The sequence below is a fragment of the Poromitra crassiceps genome (assembly GCF_964638095.1).
Source record: "Poromitra crassiceps genome assembly, chromosome: 7".
Lineage (NCBI taxonomy): Eukaryota > Metazoa > Chordata > Actinopteri > Beryciformes > Melamphaidae > Poromitra > Poromitra crassiceps.
In genome coordinates, this window is record NC_139628.1 from 56342129 (window position 1) to 56364386 (window position 22258).

At 42.5% G+C, this 22258-nt stretch overlaps 1 protein-coding gene across 1 annotated transcript in view; it reads right to left on the reverse strand.

Annotated features, from left to right (window-relative positions):
- Positions 1–22258, reverse strand: part of svep1 (sushi, von Willebrand factor type A, EGF and pentraxin domain containing 1) — a gene marked incomplete at its 5' end in the record, with an annotated part of 271175 nt that overhangs the window by 50637 nt on the left and 198280 nt on the right. Inside the window, 15 exons of the mRNA XM_083640220.1 lie at positions 200–376; positions 531–650; positions 1467–1640; positions 1868–2038; positions 2787–2916; positions 3739–3863; positions 5193–5368; positions 9696–9894; positions 11038–11195; positions 11760–11961; positions 12706–12819; positions 15368–15481; positions 17550–17646; positions 18448–18536; positions 20862–21023. Of these exons, the coding sequence (XP_083496346.1) occupies positions 200–376; positions 531–650; positions 1467–1640; positions 1868–2038; positions 2787–2916; positions 3739–3863; positions 5193–5368; positions 9696–9894; positions 11038–11195; positions 11760–11961; positions 12706–12819; positions 15368–15481; positions 17550–17646; positions 18448–18536; positions 20862–21023 (2208 nt within the window). The remainder of the gene's footprint in view (positions 1–199; positions 377–530; positions 651–1466; positions 1641–1867; positions 2039–2786; positions 2917–3738; positions 3864–5192; positions 5369–9695; positions 9895–11037; positions 11196–11759; positions 11962–12705; positions 12820–15367; positions 15482–17549; positions 17647–18447; positions 18537–20861; positions 21024–22258) is intronic.

The window sequence follows — 22258 nt, forward strand, 5'->3', positions numbered from 1 at the left end:
GGCCTCATCACCTTCTCTGCTGAGGGGCATTGGGACCTAAATATATATTTAAATATATTTTCAATTGAAATATAACATACATTTAAATGACTTCAAAACGCCTTTAAATCATCCATAAAATATAGGATACACTCACTTCCTGTAGTACTGCACTATGAGGTCATGCATATGAGGCCCGCCCTCCCACAATGCCCCTCACCTCTGCAGTATGGGAAAGGACTGTTCCAGCTTCCTGTTTCCAGGCAGCGGAGGCGAGACGAGCCAATCAGCTCATAGCCGTCGTTGCAGGTGAAGGTGACCTCGTTGCCCATCAGGAAGTTGCTGCCCTCTCTGTGGCCGAAGTCTGGAAACCCGGGGTTCTCACACTTCACTGGCTCTGGGGGGGGAACACACACACACACACACACACACACGATGATGATTGCTTTTTTTCCCCCTCCCAGATGGTGACCCACCCCCCACGGGTCCACGAGCCGTAGTTTGGGATACATTAACAATACATAAAGCAAATACCAACACCTGTGTGTTACCTGTGCAGTTCTTGCCGTCTCCGCTATAGGGATGGATACAGGTGCAGGTGTAGGAGCCGTCCGTGTTCTGGCAGCTGGCGTGAACATCACAGTCAGATCCCAGAGCGCACTCATCCACGTCTGTGCGCACACACGCACACACACACGCACACGCACACACACACACGCACACGCACACACACACGAAAACACACATTTTAATACCTTTATTTGTGTTCACATTTAGACAAAAAAACTCCTTGAACACAAACAATAATAGATGCACAAACAACGGGAAATCTCGTAATGACAAATGTATCTAGTGTCTGAGTCTATGGATAAAGGAAACAGCGCCTCCTCCAAATGTGGCGACTGCCAATTATTGCAGAAATGGAGCAGAATTTGGCCAGAGCCTTGGCTCTTGGTCTGGGCAGTGCTGCCCTCTGCAGGCCACTTACGACCAGCCTATGGACATGTTATTATTGTTTGTCAATATTAATGTGAAGTATTTGAGTAAAGTATTTGAATTTTTTTTCTTCCCTGCAATTTTTTGAGAACAACAATCTTTGGACTTATTAATTCTCATGATCTATATATATGATCGACAGTGTAGAAAAACAATGCATAGTAGCAGACAATATAGATTGTATACATATGTACAGGGAATCTTATGGGAATAAAAATCTGGCAAATCAAGTTGTAATGTATACTCCAATGTAAAAAGCAAAATGCGTGTTTGCACCTTTTGACACAACTCCCATACTTTGTGCATTTGTCTATATGTATATAGTATATGATCTATACTAGTGTGTGATATTGTGAACTGTTTATTTTAGTATTTTGGCACTTTTTTTTCTTCTTCTTTTTTTACCCCTGTTGGTTAATGCTATAGCATCAATGTTATCTGTGCTTATTCCTTTCCAGATCTCCAGATATTCCAACAACATGAGGAAGTACCCAGGCAGGCTGGCGGGTTTCCTCCCCACTTGCCGCTGTTGGCACAGCGCACCTTGGCGTCCCCCAGCAGGTAGAAGCCGGCGTTACACTGGTAGACCACAGAGCTGCCTGCCTGGAAGTCCGTCCCCTGAAACAAGCCGTGCTCCAGAGGCCGAGGGGGCCCGCAGGACACTCCTGCAGTACAGACAGAGAGACAGAGGGGTCCTCAACCACCTCCCTTATTCTTCATCCACAACAAATGTGCACTATATAAAATAGTTTCAAACTGTGCTACAGACACAAAGTAACTTGCTGTACATTTATATTCATAAGCATAACATTATTTTCAGCTTTCCAATTTTCCCTGTCTGTCTGATTACTAGTGTGTTGAATGCTTCTCTACAGCCTCCTTACTGCCTTACGTTCACAGCGGGGCAGGGGGTGGCTCCACTCTCCTTTATTTTGACACTGCAGCACCGGCTCCCCCACCAGGTAGAAGCCGGGATCACAGGAGAGCTGCACCTGGGCACCGGGGCTCACCTCCACGGTGGAGGCGTGCAGGTGGGACACTGCGTTCTCCAGCTGGGGGCAGTCTGGAGAAAACAAAACGAACTGCTCAACTACAACTACAGCTTCTCTCTTCCAAAGCAATTAGGGGTGCCCCGATCACGTTTTTTGCCACCGATCACCGATTGCCGATCGCCTATGGGAAATATCTGCCCAACCGATCATCGACCGATCACCGATTACCGATCACCGATCACCGATATATAAACTCCTCAAAGAAAGTTTGGAAACGTTATTTTAGGTCAATTATTTCTCCCCTACCAATTGGCATTGTATTTTATATCGTTGGAAAGCCTAATTAGTGATAGGGATTTTTTTTTTTTTTTTTTTAAATAATAAAAAAATCTTTTTATATAAAAAAAATTGGCGATCGCCGATCGCATATTTGAGGTCAAAATCGGCTGATACAGATTGCTTGCCGATCGATCGGTGCACCCGTAAAAGCAATACATACATACATACATTTAGGAAAAATTCTATATCTGATGTTCTTCATTCAATATGTATAAATATAGATGAATCTGTCTGCAAATGAATGATTCTTTTGTAAAGCCAGGTCTTATGTTACCTACTATTCTTAAAATATTTTGTCATATTTATCAATCTCATTTGGGACCAAGACTTTTCAGTTACATCCGTTTGAATTGTACATCAGTTTGAATTTGTAGGGCAGCTTTAGACACAACTAAAGAGACTAAACAGAGACAGAAAGCCATGTACAGATCTCAATGCAGTATCAAAGTAATGGAGTTAAAGTTTGAAGAGCAGCCTTGCCAGCGCAGAAGATGCTGTTGAGGTTGGTTTTGACGCGGCCCACCGCCCCGTTCAGGAAGTCTGGCCAGGCCAGGACATTTCCTCTGTGGGTCACATGGGAGGCGGGACAGCTGCTGGCCAGGACTTTGATCTGTGGAGCGAGGAGGTGAACACAACATTTATGAAACAATCTTTCATATCATCACTGTGGGGTGAAAACATCATTATGCCAATTCATTTTGGCGTTATCGAATGGCTTTCATTAGGGATGCACGATATATCGGCAATCATATCGGTATGGGCCGATGTTAGTCATTTTTTAACATATCGGTATCGGTCAGATGTTGCAATGTTAATATCGGTTATCGGTATCAGCCAAATTCTTCACATTGAGATGAAATAATGCAGTAAATCTATGATTTATGGGCTTTTACAAATGTTTTTGAAATAAAGAAATGCATAACTTTTTCAAATTCAGTGTTTACATGTGTTTTTCAGTATGTACAAAATTTGATTATCATAGAAATGTGTTTTTATACAGATCATATCGACATCGGTAAATATCGGTTATCGGCCATAACAGCAATCTTAATATCGGTTATCGGCATCGGCCACATTTTTCATATCGGTGCATCCCTAGGTTTCATATGTATGTCCAAGCGGTCAGAGCGGTCTATTCAAACACCTAATCCTTCACTTAAAGTCAAAAGACAAAAATCATGTTCGCAATCATGTTTTCACAAACACAACGGCATAATTCACATTCACACATTCCTATTCTACTTCTGGGTAAATGAGCTGTTTTTTTCTTCGGATTAAATCCCAGATACTTATTTCGGTTACTAATAGGCGAGGACGATACAATTCACTCCACTATAGTGATGATCCACCAAAGAATTAAATGTCCCATTGAGTAAATGCCCCTAATTTATTGAGCTAAATCTGAAACAGCTGATTTTCCCACCGTATTTACCTGCTGTGGTGTGAGAACCCGGTCCCAGATGTTGAGCTGGCTCATAGAACCGACAAAGGACTCGACTGGGTTGAACCCCTCGCCCCTCTGGTCCTGGTCCTGACCCAACACCAACGCCCCGCCGGCTACAGGATGCAGGGTCAAAGGTCAGAGGTTATCCACCGCTCACTGTGAACTTATTCTACTTGTCTACTGGGTTTCACTTAAAGGTGACACACTGAGTGGCCATGAGAATAGGAAACATGCTTGTTGTATTCTGGGGGAGAAGTGAGTGTCACATTTTAGCTTGTATTGCTGGATATTGTCCAGACAGACAGAAAATCGTGCGGGCTGAGGATAGCACTACACCTGGGATAACTTGTATTGCTGGATATTGTCCAGACAGACAGAAAGTCGTGCGGGCTGAGGATAGCACTACACCTGGGATAGCTTGTATTGCTGGATATTGTCCAGACAGACAGAAAGTTGTGCGGGTTGAGGATAGCACTACACCTGGGATAGCTCGTATTGCTGGATATTGTCCAGACAGACAGAAAGTCGTGCGGGCTGAGGATAGCACTACACCTGGGATAGCTCGTATTGCTGGATATTGTCCAGACAGACAGAAAGTCGTGCGGGCTGAGGATAGCACTACACCTGGGATAACTTGTATTGCTGGATATTGTCCAGACAGAAAGAAAGTCATGCGGGCTGAGGATAGCACTACACCTGGGATAGCTTGTATTGCTGGATATTGTCCAGACAGAAAGAAAGTCGTGCGGGCTGAGGATAGCACTACACCTGGGATAGCTTGTATTGCTGGATATTGTCCAGACAGACAGAAAGTCGTGCGGGCTGAGGATAGCACTACACCTGGGATAGCTTGTATAAAGAAAGTCGTGCGGGCTGAGGATAGCACTACACCTGGGATAGCTTGTATTGCTGCCTGGATATGAGTCCAGACAGACAGAAAGTCGTGCAGGCTGAGGATAGCACTACACCTGGGATAGCTTGTATTGCTGGATATGTCCAGACAGAAAGAAAGTCGTGCGGGCTGAGGATAGCACTACACCTGGGATAGCTTGTATTGCTGGATATGTCCAGACAGAAAGTCGTGCGGGCTGAGGATAGCACTACACCTGGGATAGCTTGTATTGCTGGATATGTCCAGACAGAAAGAAAGTCGTGCGGGCTGAGGATAGCACTACACCTGGGATAGCTTGTATTGCTGGATATGTCCAGACAGAAAGAAAGTCGTGCGGGCTGAGGATAGCACTACACCTGGGATAGCTTGTATTGCTGGATATGTCCAGACAGAAAGAAAGTCGTGCGGGCTGAGGATAGCACTACACCTGGGATAGCTTGTATTGCTGGATATTGTCCAGACAGACAGAAAGTCGTGCGGGCTGAGGATAGCACTACACCTGGGATAGCTTGTATAAAGAAAGTCGTGCGGGCTGAGGATAGCACTACACCTGGGATAGTGGTGCCGACTGACAGGCCTTTGCCTCCGTCCGAGGGCTTCCCGTTGATGTAGATCCTCCAGTCACCATCCCAGCTCCGCCAAGACACCCCGATGTGGTACCAGTGACCCGTGTTCACCGCAGGGCAGTCCGTGATCCGCTCCTTACCGTTCACATACAACACCCAACTTCGAGGAGGGGAAGGGTGGAGGAAGGGTGGAGGAAGGGTGGAGAAGGGGACAAAGAGAAAAGGATTGAATGCAAAAGGTTAAGACCGCGAACCACGTGACGCGGTTCGCGGTCTTAAAGGGACACACACACAAATGCTGCATCAGGTATCAATGGGTTAAGTGAGTAGGAGAAAGAAGACAGGAACAAGAAGAACAATTAAATATGGAGGATAAAAAAAGGAGAGAAAAAGAAGAAGAGGAAGCACAAAGAACAGTTGACATGACAGGAACGCCCCCCTGTGATGCCCCCCTGTGATGTCCCCCCGAACACCCGGATTCCCTACTTTGAAAGTCGGGGGGGGACCTGACCGACCCTGACCTCAAAATCCAAAGATGGCAGCTCCCGCATCAACAGCAGTGAAAGCTGTAGAGAATACACTGTTTACTTCTGTCTTAAAGCTGTAGACTGAGAATACACTGTTTACTTCTGTCTTAAAGCTGTAGACTGAGAATACACTGTTTACTTCTGTCTTAAAGCTGTAGACTGAGAATACACTGTTTACTTCTGTCTTAAAGCTGTAGACTGAGAATACACTGTTTACTTCTGTCTTAAAGCTGTAGACTGAGAATACACTGTTTACTTCTGTCTTAAAGCTGTAGACTGAGAATACACTGTTTACTTCTGTCTTAAAGCTGTAGACTGAGAATACACTGTTTACTTCTGTCTTAAAGCTGTAGACTGAGAATACACTGTTTACTTCTGTCTTAAAGCTGTAGACTGAGAATACACTGTTTACTTCTGTCTTAAAGCTGTAGACTGAGAATACACTGTTTACTTCTGTCTTAAAGCTGTAGACTGAGAATACACTGTTTACTTCTGTCTTAAAGCTGTAGACTGAGAATACACTGTTTACTTCTGTCTTAAAGCTGTAGACTGAGAATACACTGTTTACTTCTGTCTTAAAGCTGTAGACTGAGAATACACTGTTTACTTCTGTCTTAAAGCTGTAGACTGAGAATACACTGTTTACTTCTGTCTTAAAGCTGTAGACTGAGAATACACTGTTTACTTCTGTCTTAAAGCTGTAGACTGAGAATACACTGTTTACTTCTGTCTTAAAGCTGTAGACTGAGAATACACTGTTTACTTCTGTCTTAAAGCTGTAGACTGAGAATACACTGTTTACTTCTGTCTTAAAGCTGTAGACTGAGAATACACTGTTTACTTCTGTCTTAAAGCTGTAGACTGAGAATACACTGTTTACTTCTGTCTTAAAGCTGTAGACTGAGAATACACTGTTTACTTCTGTCTTAAAGCTGTAGACTGAGAATACACTGTTTACTTCTGTCTTAAAGCTGTAGACTGAGAATACACTGTTTACTTCTGTCTTAAAGCTGTAGACTGAGAATACACTGTTTACTTCTGTCTTAAAGCTGTAGACTGAGAATACACTGTTTACTTCTGTCTTAAAGCTGTAGACTGAGAATACACTGTTTACTTCTGTCTTAAAGCTGTAGACTGAGAATACACTGTTTACTTCTGTCTTAAAGCTGTAGACTGAGAATACACTGTTTACTTCTGTCTTAAAGCTGTAGACTGAGAATACACTGTTTACTTCTGTCTTAAAGCTGTAGACTGAGAATACACTGTTTACTTCTGTCTTAAAGCTGTAGACTGAGAATACACTGTTTACTTCTGTCTTAAAGCTGTAGACTGAGAATACACTGTTTACTTCTGTCTTAAAGCTGTAGACTGAGAATACACTGTTTACTTCTGTCTTAAAGCTGTAGACTGAGAATACACTGTTTACTTCTGTCTTAAAGCTGTAGACTGAGAATACACTGTTTACTTCTGTCTTAAAGCTGTAGACTGAGAATACACTGTTTACTTCTGTCTTAAAGCTGTAGACTGAGAATACACTGTTTACTTCTGTCTTAAAGCTGTAGACTGAGAATACACTGTTTACTTCTGTCTTAAAGCTGTAGACTGAGAATACACTGTTTACTTCTGTCTTAAAGCTGTAGACTGAGAATACACTGTTTACTTCTGTCTTAAAGCTGTAGACTGAGAATACACTGTTTACTTCTGTCTTAAAGCTGTAGACTGAGAATACACTGTTTACTTCTGTCTTAAAGCTGTAGACTGAGAATACACTGTTTACTTCTGTCTTAAAGCTGTAGACTGAGAATACACTGTTTACTTCTGTCTTAAAGCTGTAGACTGAGAATACACTGTTTACTTCTGTCTTAAAGCTGTAGACTGAGAATACACTGTTTACTTCTGTCTTAAAGCTGTAGACTGAGAATACACTGTTTACTTCTGTCTTAAAGCTGTAGACTGAGAATACACTGTTTACTTCTGTCTTAAAGCTGTAGACTGAGAATACACTGTTTACTTCTGTCTTAAAGCTGTAGACTGAGAATACACTGTTTACTTCTGTCTTAAAGCTGTAGAGAATACACTGTTTACTTCTGTCTTAAAGCTGTAGAGAATACACTGTTTACTTCTGTCTTAAAGCTGTAGAGAATACACTGTTTACTTCTGTCTTAAAGCTGTAGAGAATACACTGTTTACTTCTGTCTTAAAGCTGTAGAGAATACACTGTTTACTTCTGTCTTAAAGCTGTAGACTGAGAATACACTGTTTACTTCTGTCTTAAAGCTGTAGACTGAGAATACACTGTTTACTTCTGTCTTAAAGCTGTAGACTGAGAATACACTGTTTACTTCTGTCTTAAAGCTGTAGACTGAGAATACACTGTTTACTTCTGTCTTAAAGCTGTAGACTGAGAATACACTGTTTACTTCTGTCTTAAAGCTGTAGACTGAGAATACACTGTTTACTTCTGTCTTAAAGCTGTAGACTGAGAATACACTGTTTACTTCTGTCTTAAAGCTGTAGACTGAGAATACACTGTTTACTTCTGTCTTAAAGCTGTAGACTGAGAATACACTGTTTACTTCTGTCTTAAAGCTGTAGACTGAGAATACACTGTTTACTTCTGTCTTAAAGCTGTAGACTGAGAATACACTGTTTACTTCTGTCTTAAAGCTGTAGACTGAGAATACACTGTTTACTTCTGTCTTAAAGCTGTAGACTGAGAATACACTGTTTACTTCTGTCTTAAAGCTGTAGACTGAGAATACACTGTTTACTTCTGTCTTAAAGCTGTAGACTGAGAATACACTGTTTACTTCTGTCTTAAAGCTGTAGACTGAGAATACACTGTTTACTTCTGTCTTAAAGCTGTAGACTGAGAATACACTGTTTACTTCTGTCTTAAAGCTGTAGACTGAGAATACACTGTTTACTTCTGTCTTATTTGTGTCTCATTGTAAACACAATGCTGCCTAACTCATATCTGGGCTTAATAACAATGGCTAGCGTGGCTACAGCTAACGCCTGGCTGGTTTTCCCAGTTGTTTTACTGGGAAACGTTCAAATCGGGGGCATGACGTCCTTCCCAGCTGGGACTTCCAAGTTCCGAGGCAAATGGAACGCACATAAATGATGATGGGATATTGCTTTTTTTAAACGCCGAAAAAAAATGAATAATAGTTTTGTTTAGAGTTTATACATCCTATTTACTATGTGCACTGCAGTCACTGACCAAGTTGACCGACTGTATATTATATTAAACTTGTATAGAAGATATGTGTTTATTGTTTATTGTGGATCCCCATTAGTCTGCACCAAGGTGAGACTACTCTTCCTGGGGTCCAAACACATAACATAAAAACGAAAACATAATACAGTAACATTGCTGATAATTATAACAACAAAGACAAAGAGAGTGAATCAGCTCACTCTATTACGGTACATATCATACATTTTTAGAAGTTCATGAATTAGTACAGTGTAGTGTTATATAATATAACATAGCATATTGCAGTACAATACAATACAATTCAACATATGTGTACAATAATTAATAACCCAAAGTTATCACATTATTCATCACTGCATGTTTTAACTTTTTCTTAAACAAAAATTTGTTACTTGCCACCGTTATATTACTTGGTAGATTATTCCAATACGCAACTGCTCTATACATTACCGTTCTTTTCAGAGCATTGGTTTTTGGTAGAGGTAGAGTGAATTGAGCATCTACTGCCTGTCTTGTAGTATAGCCATGTCTACTCTTAGTGGGGTACAGTTGTGAGTGTAAGCCCTGTGGTTTCCCAGTGTTCCAGATGTTAAACAGAAAGGTTACCAAGCTGCATGCTATTCTTTGTTCCACTTTGATCCATGACAGTGCGTAGATGTGCGTAGACAGTGTGTAGATATGTGATATATAGATATAGATAATGTTATAATCCGTTTAGATTTGGCTGCATCACTGACCCGTTGTAGTCGATGAGCAGGAAGGCGTTGTCGCTGCCCTCCACGGCGTAGGAGACGGGCGTGCCGTAGTTGGTGGTGTCCGATGACCTCATCCAGAACGTGCAGGTGATCTCCGTCAGTGACGGCATCACGCCGTCCATCATCACGTAACCATGGATACCCGACACCTCAAAGTCCAGGTTGAAGGCAGAGGACATCTCTGATTGGTCGGAACAGGGAAAGTGTTTGTATGAGGAGGCGGGGATGAAACGCTTTCATGTTCACATACTTGAAATAGATCAAGTAGCCTGCTATCTTTTTTTCCTTTATCCCGTGACTATCTATCTCTAACTGTTCATCTCCTCTCTTTCTCTATGGAAATTTGGATATAAAGATTCAGGCAAATATTTCATGCATTATGCATTTCACAACTATTTCACCTACTTTTACTTAAGGTGCGTTCACACCGACCTATTAAAGTTTTTCGCTGGCGTCGAGTTTACATACAAAGTCAATGCAAGCCCAGCCTGGGAGAAAAATCGCTGGGCGTCCGAGCGACAGAGACAGAGCGATAGGGAGAAAATTCGCTCGTTGCCCGAGATGAAATATCCCAACTCGAGCGAAAATACGCTGGCATCAGTCGCTCGCTGTTCAACGCTGATTGGCTGCCGTGTGAGAGCGAGTCAAGGATCAAACTGGCTTGGAACAAACCGCTGGTTTATTGTGTGGCAACAAACCGCATTGACAGGCTGACAGCTGACATGAAGTGAAGTCTGTACTACCGGTATAGAGCTCGCATTAGGAGCACGCTGATAGGCTTAGCTTGTAAACAATGACGGTGGCTCGTAGTGGACAAACATCATGACATTGCGTAACGTTATATCCCCCACATGTCCGTCAATTCCTGTGCCTGTTGATGAGCGATTTAAACAGAGCGACAGAGCGATTCCAAAGGGTTGAATCAAGCGACAGAGCGAAAAATAAATATCTTGGTGTGAACACAGCTTTACAAGACATTTTCTTTTTCAATTCAACTCTCTGTATTTAATTTCAATCTAACAGGTTTCACCAAAGCAACATTTAATATTTGCAACACAAATAATATAGCAAGTATGAAACCCAGGGGAAAAGAAAAGTTCTGTCTTAAGAACTATACATGCAAAAGGATGACAAACAAAAGATAGCATTCTCATAGCGAGCAATAAAAAAATCACTAGCTGGCTTTATGGAAATATTAAATGCATCATCGTTGACCAGTCGAGGCTGCTTGGATGAAACAGTATAGGGATTTCAATGAGCAATCTCTCCCTATGCCCCTCTCTCATCGCTCCAGTTGCCATGGTGATAGTGTGTCCTATAGTACCTGTCTCACACCTGGTTCCGTTGAACCCAGGGAGGCAGCGGCAGGTGTAGGCTCCCAGGCCGTCCAGGCAGCTGGCACCGTTCACACAGGGGTTGGGGTCACACTCGTCCACATCCACCTCGCACAGCCGGCCGCGGTAGCCCTCCACACACTGGCACCTGGGGCAGGACAAAGAGACGCAGGATAGGGTACCAACCTTTTAAGAGTCTGCGCCTCTCAATGTTATTCACTATTCATTCAACCATCTCAGCGAGTGCAACTTCTTCCAAATCCACAAATAAATTAAAACGTTTCTCAAAAATATTCATCAGATTAACATTAACATTTTGACTTGTGTTTAAAGTGAAAATTGTCAGCAACCTGCAGAGAATAGATGGTACCCATAAGCAGCATGTTCAATACACTCGGAAACAAGACCGTAATAAACCTTTCACAGAGCCAAGCCACACAAAGTGCTTCACACGAGTAAAATATGACAAATGATAAGCACAGTCGAAATAATTTATAGGCATTTAGCACGTGAATCAGGACAGGGATGCACATGTGCGCCTTTCATAAGCATCTACAGAAATCAGTCTTAAAAACCAATTGTTTTGTTGATACGGTTGTTTAAAAACTTGTAGATTCTGTGTATTAAAACTATATTGATTGTAAGTAACATTACTTGTGCATCGATGACTCAAATGCAGAGAGTTGTTTCTTCCCATCGGACTCTTTATTACCTGAAATGATTGACAGCATCCAGACACGAGCCTCCATTCAGACAGGGGGCGCTGTAGCACTCATCGATGTTGACCTCACAGCTATCACCTGAGAAGCCGATGGAGCAGGTGCACGAGTAGCTTCCTGTCAGGTCGTCACACACACCTCCGTTCAGACACGGGCTGGACAAGCACTCGTTTATTTCCAGCTCACAGCGGGATCCTGCAGAAAGATTAGATTTTGAATAAATCACTGCATGCAGAGATAATAGTTACATGTTGATACATGATTATTATTTATTAATTATTATAGTTATTTAAATAGATGTTTTGATACTACATGTGCAGACTCCTTTATGTCCTATATATTTTTTCATAATACTCTCGCGCGCTACGTGCACTCAATGTCTAGGGTAAAGACTCTGGAGAGTGCCCATGACATCACAGTTGCGCAATTGTGCGCCATCGGCGGTTCAATCACAGTTGCTCAAGTGACATCACTGATGACAGCACAACTGCTCGAGTGACATCAGTTGAGCAACTGTGCGCCATGAGCAACTGTGCAAGCTCTCCAATTGACATCACAGTTGGGCAACTGTGTGCGCTTGTGCAACTGTAACTGTGCAACTGTATTCAGAGTTGCTCGAGTGACATCACTGCTGACATCACACCTGCCTGAGTGACATCACAGTTAAGCTGTGCCACCACGCCAACTTTTAGTGATGACGTCACTTCCATCACTTTTGTGACACAAAACGTGACTTACACCGCTACACACCTCACTGATGATGTCACTTCCGTCACTGACAGACACCACCCACTTATACACCGCTACCCACCTCAGTGATGATGTCACCTTCATGACTGACAAGACACCGCCCACTCATAATATAATAATAAGGTTGTACTGCTGTGTCGGAAGTCAAGTGAGCCAGACTGGGAGTGTAATGTGCTCCTGTTATCTAACCTGTGAAGCCGCCCGCACAGCTGCAGGTGAAGCGGTTGACTTGGTCCACACACACTCCTTCATTGAGACAGGGGGAGGACAAACACTCGTTCACCTCCGCCTCACACAGAGAGCCTGGGAGAAAGGAGACAACAGTGCTTAGTAGTCAAATGACTCGTGAAATAGTTTCAGCACAAACGATAGGACACTGCATGTGTTCAAGTGTATTCCCGACATGTTCATGTATATGACATGTTATTAAGAGTCACGGTTCAAGTAAAGCATGTGTGCATCTACTAGCTTCCATAGAACCAACTTTATAGCTCTAATCCCACTCACCATAACGTGTTTTAACTGTATTCTGATAGTATACAGTGTAGCTAATATACTCACCCTAATGTGTTTTAACTGTATTCTGATAGTATACAGTGTAGCTAATATACTCACCATAATGTGTTTTAACTGTATTCTGATAGTATACAGTGTAGCTAATATACTCACCCTAATGTGTTTAACTGTATTCTGATAGTATACAGTGTAGCTAATATACTCACCATAATGTGTTTTAACTGTATTCTGATAGTATACAGTGTAGCTAATATACTCACCATAACGTGTTTAACTGTATTCTGATAGTATACAGTGTAGCTAATATACTCACCATAACGTGTTTAACTGTATTCTGATAGTATACAGTGTAGCTAATATACTCACCCTAATGTGTTTTAACTGTATTCTGATAGTATACAGTGTAGCTAATATACTCACCCTAATGTGTTTTAACTGTATTCTGATAGTATACAGTGTAGCTAATATACTCACCATAACGTGTTTAACTGTATTCTGATAGTATACAGTGTAGCTAATATACTCACCATAACGTGTTTAACTGTATTCTGATAGTATACAGTGTAGCTAATATACTCACCCTAATGTGTTTTAACTGTATTCTGATAGTATACAGTGTAGCTAATATACTCACCATAACGTGTTTAACTGTATTCTGATAGTATACAGTGTAGCTAATATACTCACCATAACGTGTTTAACTGTATTCTGATAGTATACAGTGTAGCTAATATACTCACCCTAATGTGTTTTAACTGTATTCTGATAGTATACAGTGTAGCTAATATACTCACCATAACGTGTTTTAACTGTATTCTGATAGTATACAGTGTAGCTAATATACTCACCATAACGTGTTTAACTGTATTCTGATAGTATACAGTGTAGCTAATATACTCACCATAACGTGTTTAACTGTATTCTGATAGTATACAGTGTAGCTAATATACTCACCATAACGTGTTTAACTGTATTCTGATAGTATACAGTGTAGCTAATATACTCACCATAACGTGTTTAACTGTATTCTGATAGTATACAGTGTAGCTAATATACTCACCATAACGTGTTTAACTGTATTCTGATAGTATACAGTGTAGCTAATATACTCACCATAACGTGTTTAACTGTATTCTGATAGTATACAGTGTAGCTAATATACTCACCCTAATGTGTTTTAACTGTATTCTGATAGTATACAGTGTAGCTAATATACTCACCCTAATGTGTTTTAACTGTATTCTGATAGTATACAGTGTAGCTAATATACTCACCCTAATGTGTTTTAACTGTATTCTGATAGTATACAGTGTAGCTAATATACTCACCCTAATGTGTTTTAACTGTATTCTGATAGTATACAGTGTAGCTAATATACTCACCATAACGTGTTTTAACTGTATTCTGATAGTATACAGTGTAGCTAATATACTCACCCTAATGTGTTTTAACTGTATTCTGATAGTATACAGTGTAGCTAATATACTCACCATAATGTGTTTTAACTGTATTCTGATAGTATACAGTGTAGCTAATATACTCACCCTAATGTGTTTTAACTGTATTCTGATAGTATACAGTGTAGCTAATATACTCACCATAACGTGTTTAACTGTATTCTGATAGTATACAGTGTAGCTAATATACTCACCATAACGTGTTTTAACTGTATTCTGATAGTATACAGTGTAGCTAATATACTCACCCTAATGTGTTTTAACTGTATTCTGATAGTATACAGTGTAGCTAATATACTCACCATAATGTGTTTAACTGTATTCTGATAGTATACAGTGTAGCTAATATACTCACCATAACGTGTTTTAACTGTATTCTGATAGTATACAGTGTAGCTAATATACTCACCATAACGTGTTTAACTGTATTCTGATAGTATACAGTGTAGCTAATATACTCACCCTAATGTGTTTTAACTGTATTCTGATAGTATACAGTGTAGCTAATATAATCACCATAACGTGTTTTAACTGTATTACAGTGTAGCTAATATTTACTGCCAAGTTCCAACGTATTTTCCACTTCAAAATAAAATACTTTTTCCACGTTTGAAGGATTACATAGGTTGAGACATCCTTATGCTTACAAAACCCTTTCAAACCCCCATTGGATAACCTCAAAAATAAATGGTGGTCACACAAAAACAGACGGGGCCTGAAAAGTTCAAAGGTGTAGCAATCTTTCCATACTTTCTGGCCAATTCTCAAACCTTTCAAGACCTGGGAAATAATCAAACGTCATTTTCCGTCATTTGACATAATTCCCAGACCTGTGTAGGAACGCTGTGTATAGAGAAGAGTTCCGTGTTTTTTCATACCAACAAATCCAGCTTTGCACTGACACTGGAAGTCTCCCATGCCGTCTTTACACAGGCCTCCATTGTGGCAGGGAGCAGACTCACACTCGTCGATGTCACTCTCACACTTGGCACCTGAGGGACAAAGATCAGTCAGAGCAAAGTCACAGAAAGCACAAGTGCGGTTAAAGTCAAAGTGAACCGGAACGGAATGCACCAGCGCGAGCGTCGGACACTGAAAAGGAATTGAGAGGCGGACCATATATACGTGTCGATGATTTGATTTGACAATTCTGAGGACTGGCTTTGGCATTGGCCAATCCTGGCGTGTTCCACCCCCAAATCGAGTGGGATTCAGCCCTGTTGTCATGATACGCGAGTGGGATCCGCAGAGTACCAGAGCACCCACCGGCTTCGTGCGGAGCGAGCGGACAATCCGATGCATGCGTGCTGCCCGGCCGCCTGGAATCTCCGAGAGACGACCCCTGACAGCCAGGGAGGCTGTCAGGCTCGGAGGCGCGCGCCATTATCGTTATAAATGTAAATAATATTCCTGGTATGCGTGTTTTAACGAGCCAGTTACATTTCTTTGCATTCTTAGACATCACCGTTTGATTTAGTTTGCATAATTGCTCAAGTTAGTAGTTAGTTTATGGGCTAGAAACTCTGCCAGATGACAGGCACTAGGCGCCATTTTCCCCTTCGTTTGGAAGAGAAAATGATCCTGAAATGAAGATTTGATTGACAGCTGCATGTCGTGAAATGATTGGTTGAAATGGGGTAGAAATTTGATAGTACTAGGTGACGTCAGCAAACTGTAAATTACTGTTATCAATGAAATCTTGCAAAACGAACTTTTGATGTGAAAGACTATAGAAATTAGATTGTTGTGATTTGTTAACGTTATGCTTCATGCATATCGATGCGATTTCCGTTTCCTCCTGACTTCTTCTCTCTTTTTTCCTCAACTTTCTCTAATCTGGAGAGCACTGTCGCCACCTAATGGGTCGGTAAAATAGGTTATACACATTCAACATGGCCCAAAATTTTACAGGAGATGGATCTGGCTTTGATCCACATCCCACCGTCAAAAAACGCAATTGACGACTTTAGTCGTCATTGGCACTCAACGTTACTTCCGAATTGACGACTAAAGTCGTCATTGGCACTCAATGAGTTAAGGTTGAACACTTCTAATGCGTAAGTGCCCCACATGTTTTCTGCTCCCTTTTCGACCAGGAATCCAACGACGGCATGCGCGGGCCGATCCGGGGGTCCACTTTCAATTCATCCAAATCAGGGAGTGGATTTTATTTAGAAGTCAAACATCGCACAGATTTCGGCACGAGGCTGGCCTATTCATAGCTTTCAAGGGGCGTTACGTGCTGCCGGGAACGCCCACCTGGCGGTCAAAAAACAAACTTGTTCATTCGCTGCCAGCCAAGTCAACTAGTTTCTCACGCAGTGTTTGTTCAGCCGTTTGTACACACGTCTTTGCGGCCAACATTTCCTCAAAGGTAAGCTCAAGTAACGTTACAATAATGATTAAAATACCCCGTTAACGTTACTTGAGCTTACCTTTGTTTGATGAAATGTTGGCCGCAAAGACGTGTGTACTTTGATGGTAGCCATTTGCCCTCCCCAGCGACTGAACCATGTCTAATCGCACAAATCCACAACCTCCTCCTGTCTGAGTTTTCTTTCTCCGACGGCATTCTGTAAAAGCACAAGCCAGGCGTGTCTCCTCATCGGTTAGTGCAACCGATAGCACAACAGGTATCCGGCATTTCGGCTGAACAAACACAGCGTGAGAAACTAGTGACTCGGCGGCAGTGGAATGAACAAGTTTTTTTTTGACCGCCAGGTGGGCGTTCCCGGCAGCACGTAACGCCCCTTGAAAATAGAAACTGTTAACAAATAGCCAATAATTACATAATTAAGAAACATTTTCTAACCACAAGCTGTGCGTGAAGCAGCCTGAAAAGACACTATCACCTGTTAGACAGTTGAATATTGACTGCTTTGATTGCTGGAATGACCCTCCAAAGGGGAACATTCATTCTGCCGTTGGTGGTGTCTGATTTGATTTCTATAAAGTTGAATGTATTTCGTCTTGGTGCCGAATATAAACTCTCTTGTTAGAGACTGAACGGTTCTCACACTTGGTGAATAAAGGATGCTAATAATAATAATAGCAGTTTACCTGTGAACCCAGGCATGCAGGTGCAGACGTATCCCGCCCCCACCTCCTCACATGTCCCCTTATTCTGACAGGGGTTCAGGAAGCACTCATGGAAAACCTGCAGGAACAGAGAGACATGGTTAGCATCACTACCAAGCTAGCTGAACTCATATTGCCTCTGCATTATGTAGCTAAGGTGCTCCAGTGTAGCACCGTGGACATTATGTAGCTAAGGTGCTCCAGTGTTGCACCGTGGACATTATGTAGCTAAGGTGCTCCAGTGTTGCACCGTGGACATTATGTAGCTAAGGTGCTCCAGTGTTGCACCGTGGACATTATGTAGCTAAGGTGCTCCAGTGTTGCACCGTGGACATTATGTAGCTAAGGTGCTCCAGTGTTGCACCGTGGACATTATGTAGCTAAGGTGCTCCAGTGTTGCACCGTGGACATTAAGTAGCTAAGGTGCTCCAGTGTTGCACCGTGGACATTATGTAGCTAAGGTGCTCCAGTGTTGCACCATGGACATTATGTAGCTAAGGTGCTCCAGTGTTGCACCGTGGACATTATGTAGCTAAGGTGCTCCAGTGTTGCACCGTGGACATTATGTAGCTAAGGTGCTCCAGTGTTGCACCGTGGACATTAAGTAGCTAAGGTGCTCCAGTGTTGCACCGTGGACATTATGTAGCTAAGGTGCTCCAGTGTTGCACCGTGGACATTATGTAGCTAAGGTGCTCCAGTGTTGCACCGTGGACATTATGTAGCTAAGGTGCTCCAGTGTTGCACCGTGGACATTATGTAGCTAAGGTGCTCCAGTGTTGCACCGTGGACATTATGTAGCTAAGGTGCTCCAGTGTTGCACCGTGGACATTTATGGGCTAAAATGATGAAGAGAAGATGTACAGAACAGATGTAGACCCACCTGACTGCTGGCCTGGTAGTCCTCACCAACCTCCACCTCTGGTGCTGAAGTTACACTCTCCTCCTTAGGGAGAAAACTAGACCCAAAACCTGAATGACACCCAGAGAAAGTAAGAACAATGTAAGTAACAGAGACAAGTAGGAAAAACACACAGCAAGAATCTTTCCGCTTGCTACCAAACTGGCAGACAGTTATGATCTAGATGAACAAAAAGCTGTATTATTTTTCAGACTCTCTAACACTGTTCATTCCCACACTGAAGTCATACTTCATTTCCATCGCCCAGTAGTCACATTGTTTCCATTCTGCCCTGATCCCGTGCAGTCATCCCTTTCCTGTGACAGCTCAGATCAGACACCACATTATAGAGAGCCAAAGTAGAACGTCAACTTCCTGCTTCAGCACTGTACCAGAGATTTTCTTCTACAGTTTATTTTCCCATAGACATTTCGTAAAATGCTTATAAAAAAAATAGTTTTACTGGGTCAAACCAAACGGTTCAGCTATATTTAGAATCGGGAGAGACCATAGAACATGTCACTCGGACCAAAACTTAAACCCGCATTTTTTGTGTGGAATGTTATGCGATCTCTCCTGTTTCTAAATATATCTGAACCATTTGGTTTGAACAAGTAAAACATTTTATGAAATGTCTATGGGAAAATAAATGGCGGATGAAAATCTTTGGTACAGTGCTGAAGCAGGACGTGACATTCCACTTTGGCTCTGTATTGGAGTAACGGCAGAGAATGATAAAGCCGTAGAAGAGCTGTCATTCAGTTAGACACAGAATAGTAGGCACCTGCTGCAGAACTTAACACATTCACTGCCAGCCGTTTCTTTTTTACTGTAGGTAGCTTCTGCCAAAGGTTTTTTTTTAGGATTCTGGCTCATCTTTCAAGAGCCGAGGATTCTTTTCTGCTAAGATTTTGTGAACACAAAATATCTCAAAATAACTAATAGAATGTGTGCTTTCTCTGTCTAAAAGAGTTAGTTTGTAGAGTTAGTAGTTATGTAGGCATTAGCACTTGAATACAGCATGGTTTCAGCGTCTGAAAATTTAAGCTGAGAAAAATGGCTTTTTGTGAAATTCGATAGAACAGTCACTTTAACCATTTATTTTTCGCATCAGTAAGACGTCAGACATCTAAACAATAGTTTTGAACAGTAATTTCCTCCATAACAGCAGGAAACCCCCCTCTCCTTCAAACTCCTCCCTCCGTGGGCGTTCTCCTCCGCCCTCCTTGGCTCTGCAGCGGGTCTGTCACAAGCGAGTTGCTGCTGCCTGGCTGCTGCCTGGCTGCCCCTCGTCGGGCGAGTCTGGATGAGCTCGCTCGTTTCTTGGGGTTTCGGTTGAGAGCTTTGATGAAGCTTTTGCGATTCTGGGCTTATTTATGCTGCGTGTTTCAAAGTGTGCACCCAGTCTATTTTTGGAACCCCCCACCGTTGTGCGCCACCGTTGTGCGTCAGCGCGAAAGCGAAAGCGTTTTCGCCAATCCATTTTACAGTATGAGAATGGTTTCCTCGCGCTTTCCCCTGCAGTTTTGGCTCGGCTTTTTCTACTCTGGAGAGCACTGTCGCCACTTAGTGGGTCGGTGGAATGGGTTGTACACGTTCGGTGGCTCCCATATTTATATAGGAGATGTAAAAGCGTTAGATCCACGTCCCACCGTCAATTTTTTTTTTTTTTTTTAAGACGAGATATCTCGTCAACGGCAGTCAACCGTTGGATTTTTTAAGACGAGATATCTCGTCAACGGCAGTGAACGTGTTAACATAATGTGTATGTACCGTAGGTCATGTGTCTACTCTGCACAGCAACATCGTCAGTGTTCATTTCACTCTGGATCAGGTACAAATCAACACGATGCCATTTTCCACACACATCAATAACTGACACTGAAAAATCAACACTTATGAAAACTCATCAATTTGCTGTGTGTTGTCTATAACTGCAGGGCTTTGAAATGAAAACCTTTGTGACTTCCTGGATTGGAGCAAGGAACCTATAAAAGAAGGAAGAGTCATTGCATCACAGTATCAACATTCTCATGCTCTGCTTGGGGCCAGACTTTGGTGCCAGTTCTATATATAATAGATTAGATATACCGGTAATAATTATAACATGTTGTGAGGATGAGGAGTGGTGAAATTCCATTCTACAACAGATACTATTTGTAGAGCAACAGCAAATAAATGAATGCGTACATGAGGAAAAATCAGTCGGTAGCCTCTTCTCTGAAGTGTGTTCTGTTCTTTCATCTGGTAAAAGCATTTCTTCATCAAAGGACATACGACGTAGATATGTTGTGTTTTATTGTGCATCTCCCCCAAGCAGGGCATTAGAACGTTTGATGTATGATGTAATGGCTCTTCCTTCTTTGATAGGTTCCTTAGACTGGAGCAGAACTCACTGGAGCAGTGCTGTATGGCGGTTGCCCCGGTAACCGTGGTGGTTCCGTAGAAGGGGCAGGAGAGGCAGTAGGACCGGCCGTGTTCAGGCTGGTAGTAATCTCTAGGACACGGGTAACAGGGAACCAGGCCGGTACGGGAGAAATGACCTGCCGAACAGGGGACTGGAGGGGGAGGAGAGGAGAGGAGAGGAGAGGAGAAGGGAGGAGAGGAGAGGAGAGGAGGGGAGGGGAGAGGAGAGGGGAGGAGGGGAGAGGGGAGGAGAGGGGAGGAGAGGAGAGGAGAGGGAGAGGAGAGGAGGAGAGAAGAGAGGAGAGGAGAGGAGAGGAGAGGAGAGGAGAGGAGAGGAGAGGAGAGGAGAGGAGAGGAGGAGAGGAGAGGAGAGGAGAGGAGAGAAATAAGCTAAAATCTAAGTGTCTAGGGGCCTGTGTCCACCTAGCGTCTTTTCCTCAGGTCCAGGGTCTTTTTTCAGTTGTTTCCAATGGGGGGAGAGCGTATGCGAGCGCACACGGACGTGTAGAGAAAGTGCGCTGCACCTAGCGTATATTTTCAGAGCGCTCCGGCGTTTTTGTGCGCCCGACTCCCAGCGCTCCCAGCTGAGAATAATTTAACTTTTCAGAAAGACGCTGGTGTTGGGTGCTCCTTTTCTGGCAACTAATCATATGGAGAAACTATCGCAACAGAGACAGAAAGGCTCAATTGTGGGAGCAGATTGGCTAGACACTTAATATTTCTGGTGAGTGTTGTGCTTACTGCTTTTAATAACGTAGCGTATCTGTGTTGTTAGCTTGCTAGCTGTCAGCTATCAAGCTACTACCGCACTGAACTAACGTTAGTTTTAGACTGCTTCCTTGTATATTGTGCGCTGGGATCAGCGCTCCCCAGCGCACTCCCAGCGTTTAACGTCGGAAAAAGACGCTAGGTGGACACAGGCCCTAGCTGTGTTTTTTTTTAGTTCCTGCAAAGTTGACATTTTGGAGATACAAGGTTTTCAGCAAACAGTGACAATTTGTTACTTGCTATTTGAATCATCTATGAAGGTCTGTGATGAATGAGTTTACAGAGGACTCAAAGTACAATTCTCATGTAGTCTATCTACGCCAGGGGGCCAAACTACAGCCTGCGGGGCCAAACTACAGCCTGCGGGGCCAAACTACAGCCTGCGGGGCCAAACTACAGCCTACGGGGCCAAACTACAGCCTGCTGCCCATTTTTAAGTGGCCCGCCATGAATTTAGCAAAAAAAAAGAATTGCTAAATACTTTTTCCGTTTTTCGGTTTTAAAATTTAAAACAGAAAACGAAAACGGAAAAATGAATTCCCCCATTTCGTTTTTTCAATTAAAACCATTGAAAATTGGTTATACTTGAGTACCCTGACCTGGTCTATTTATTTTTAAA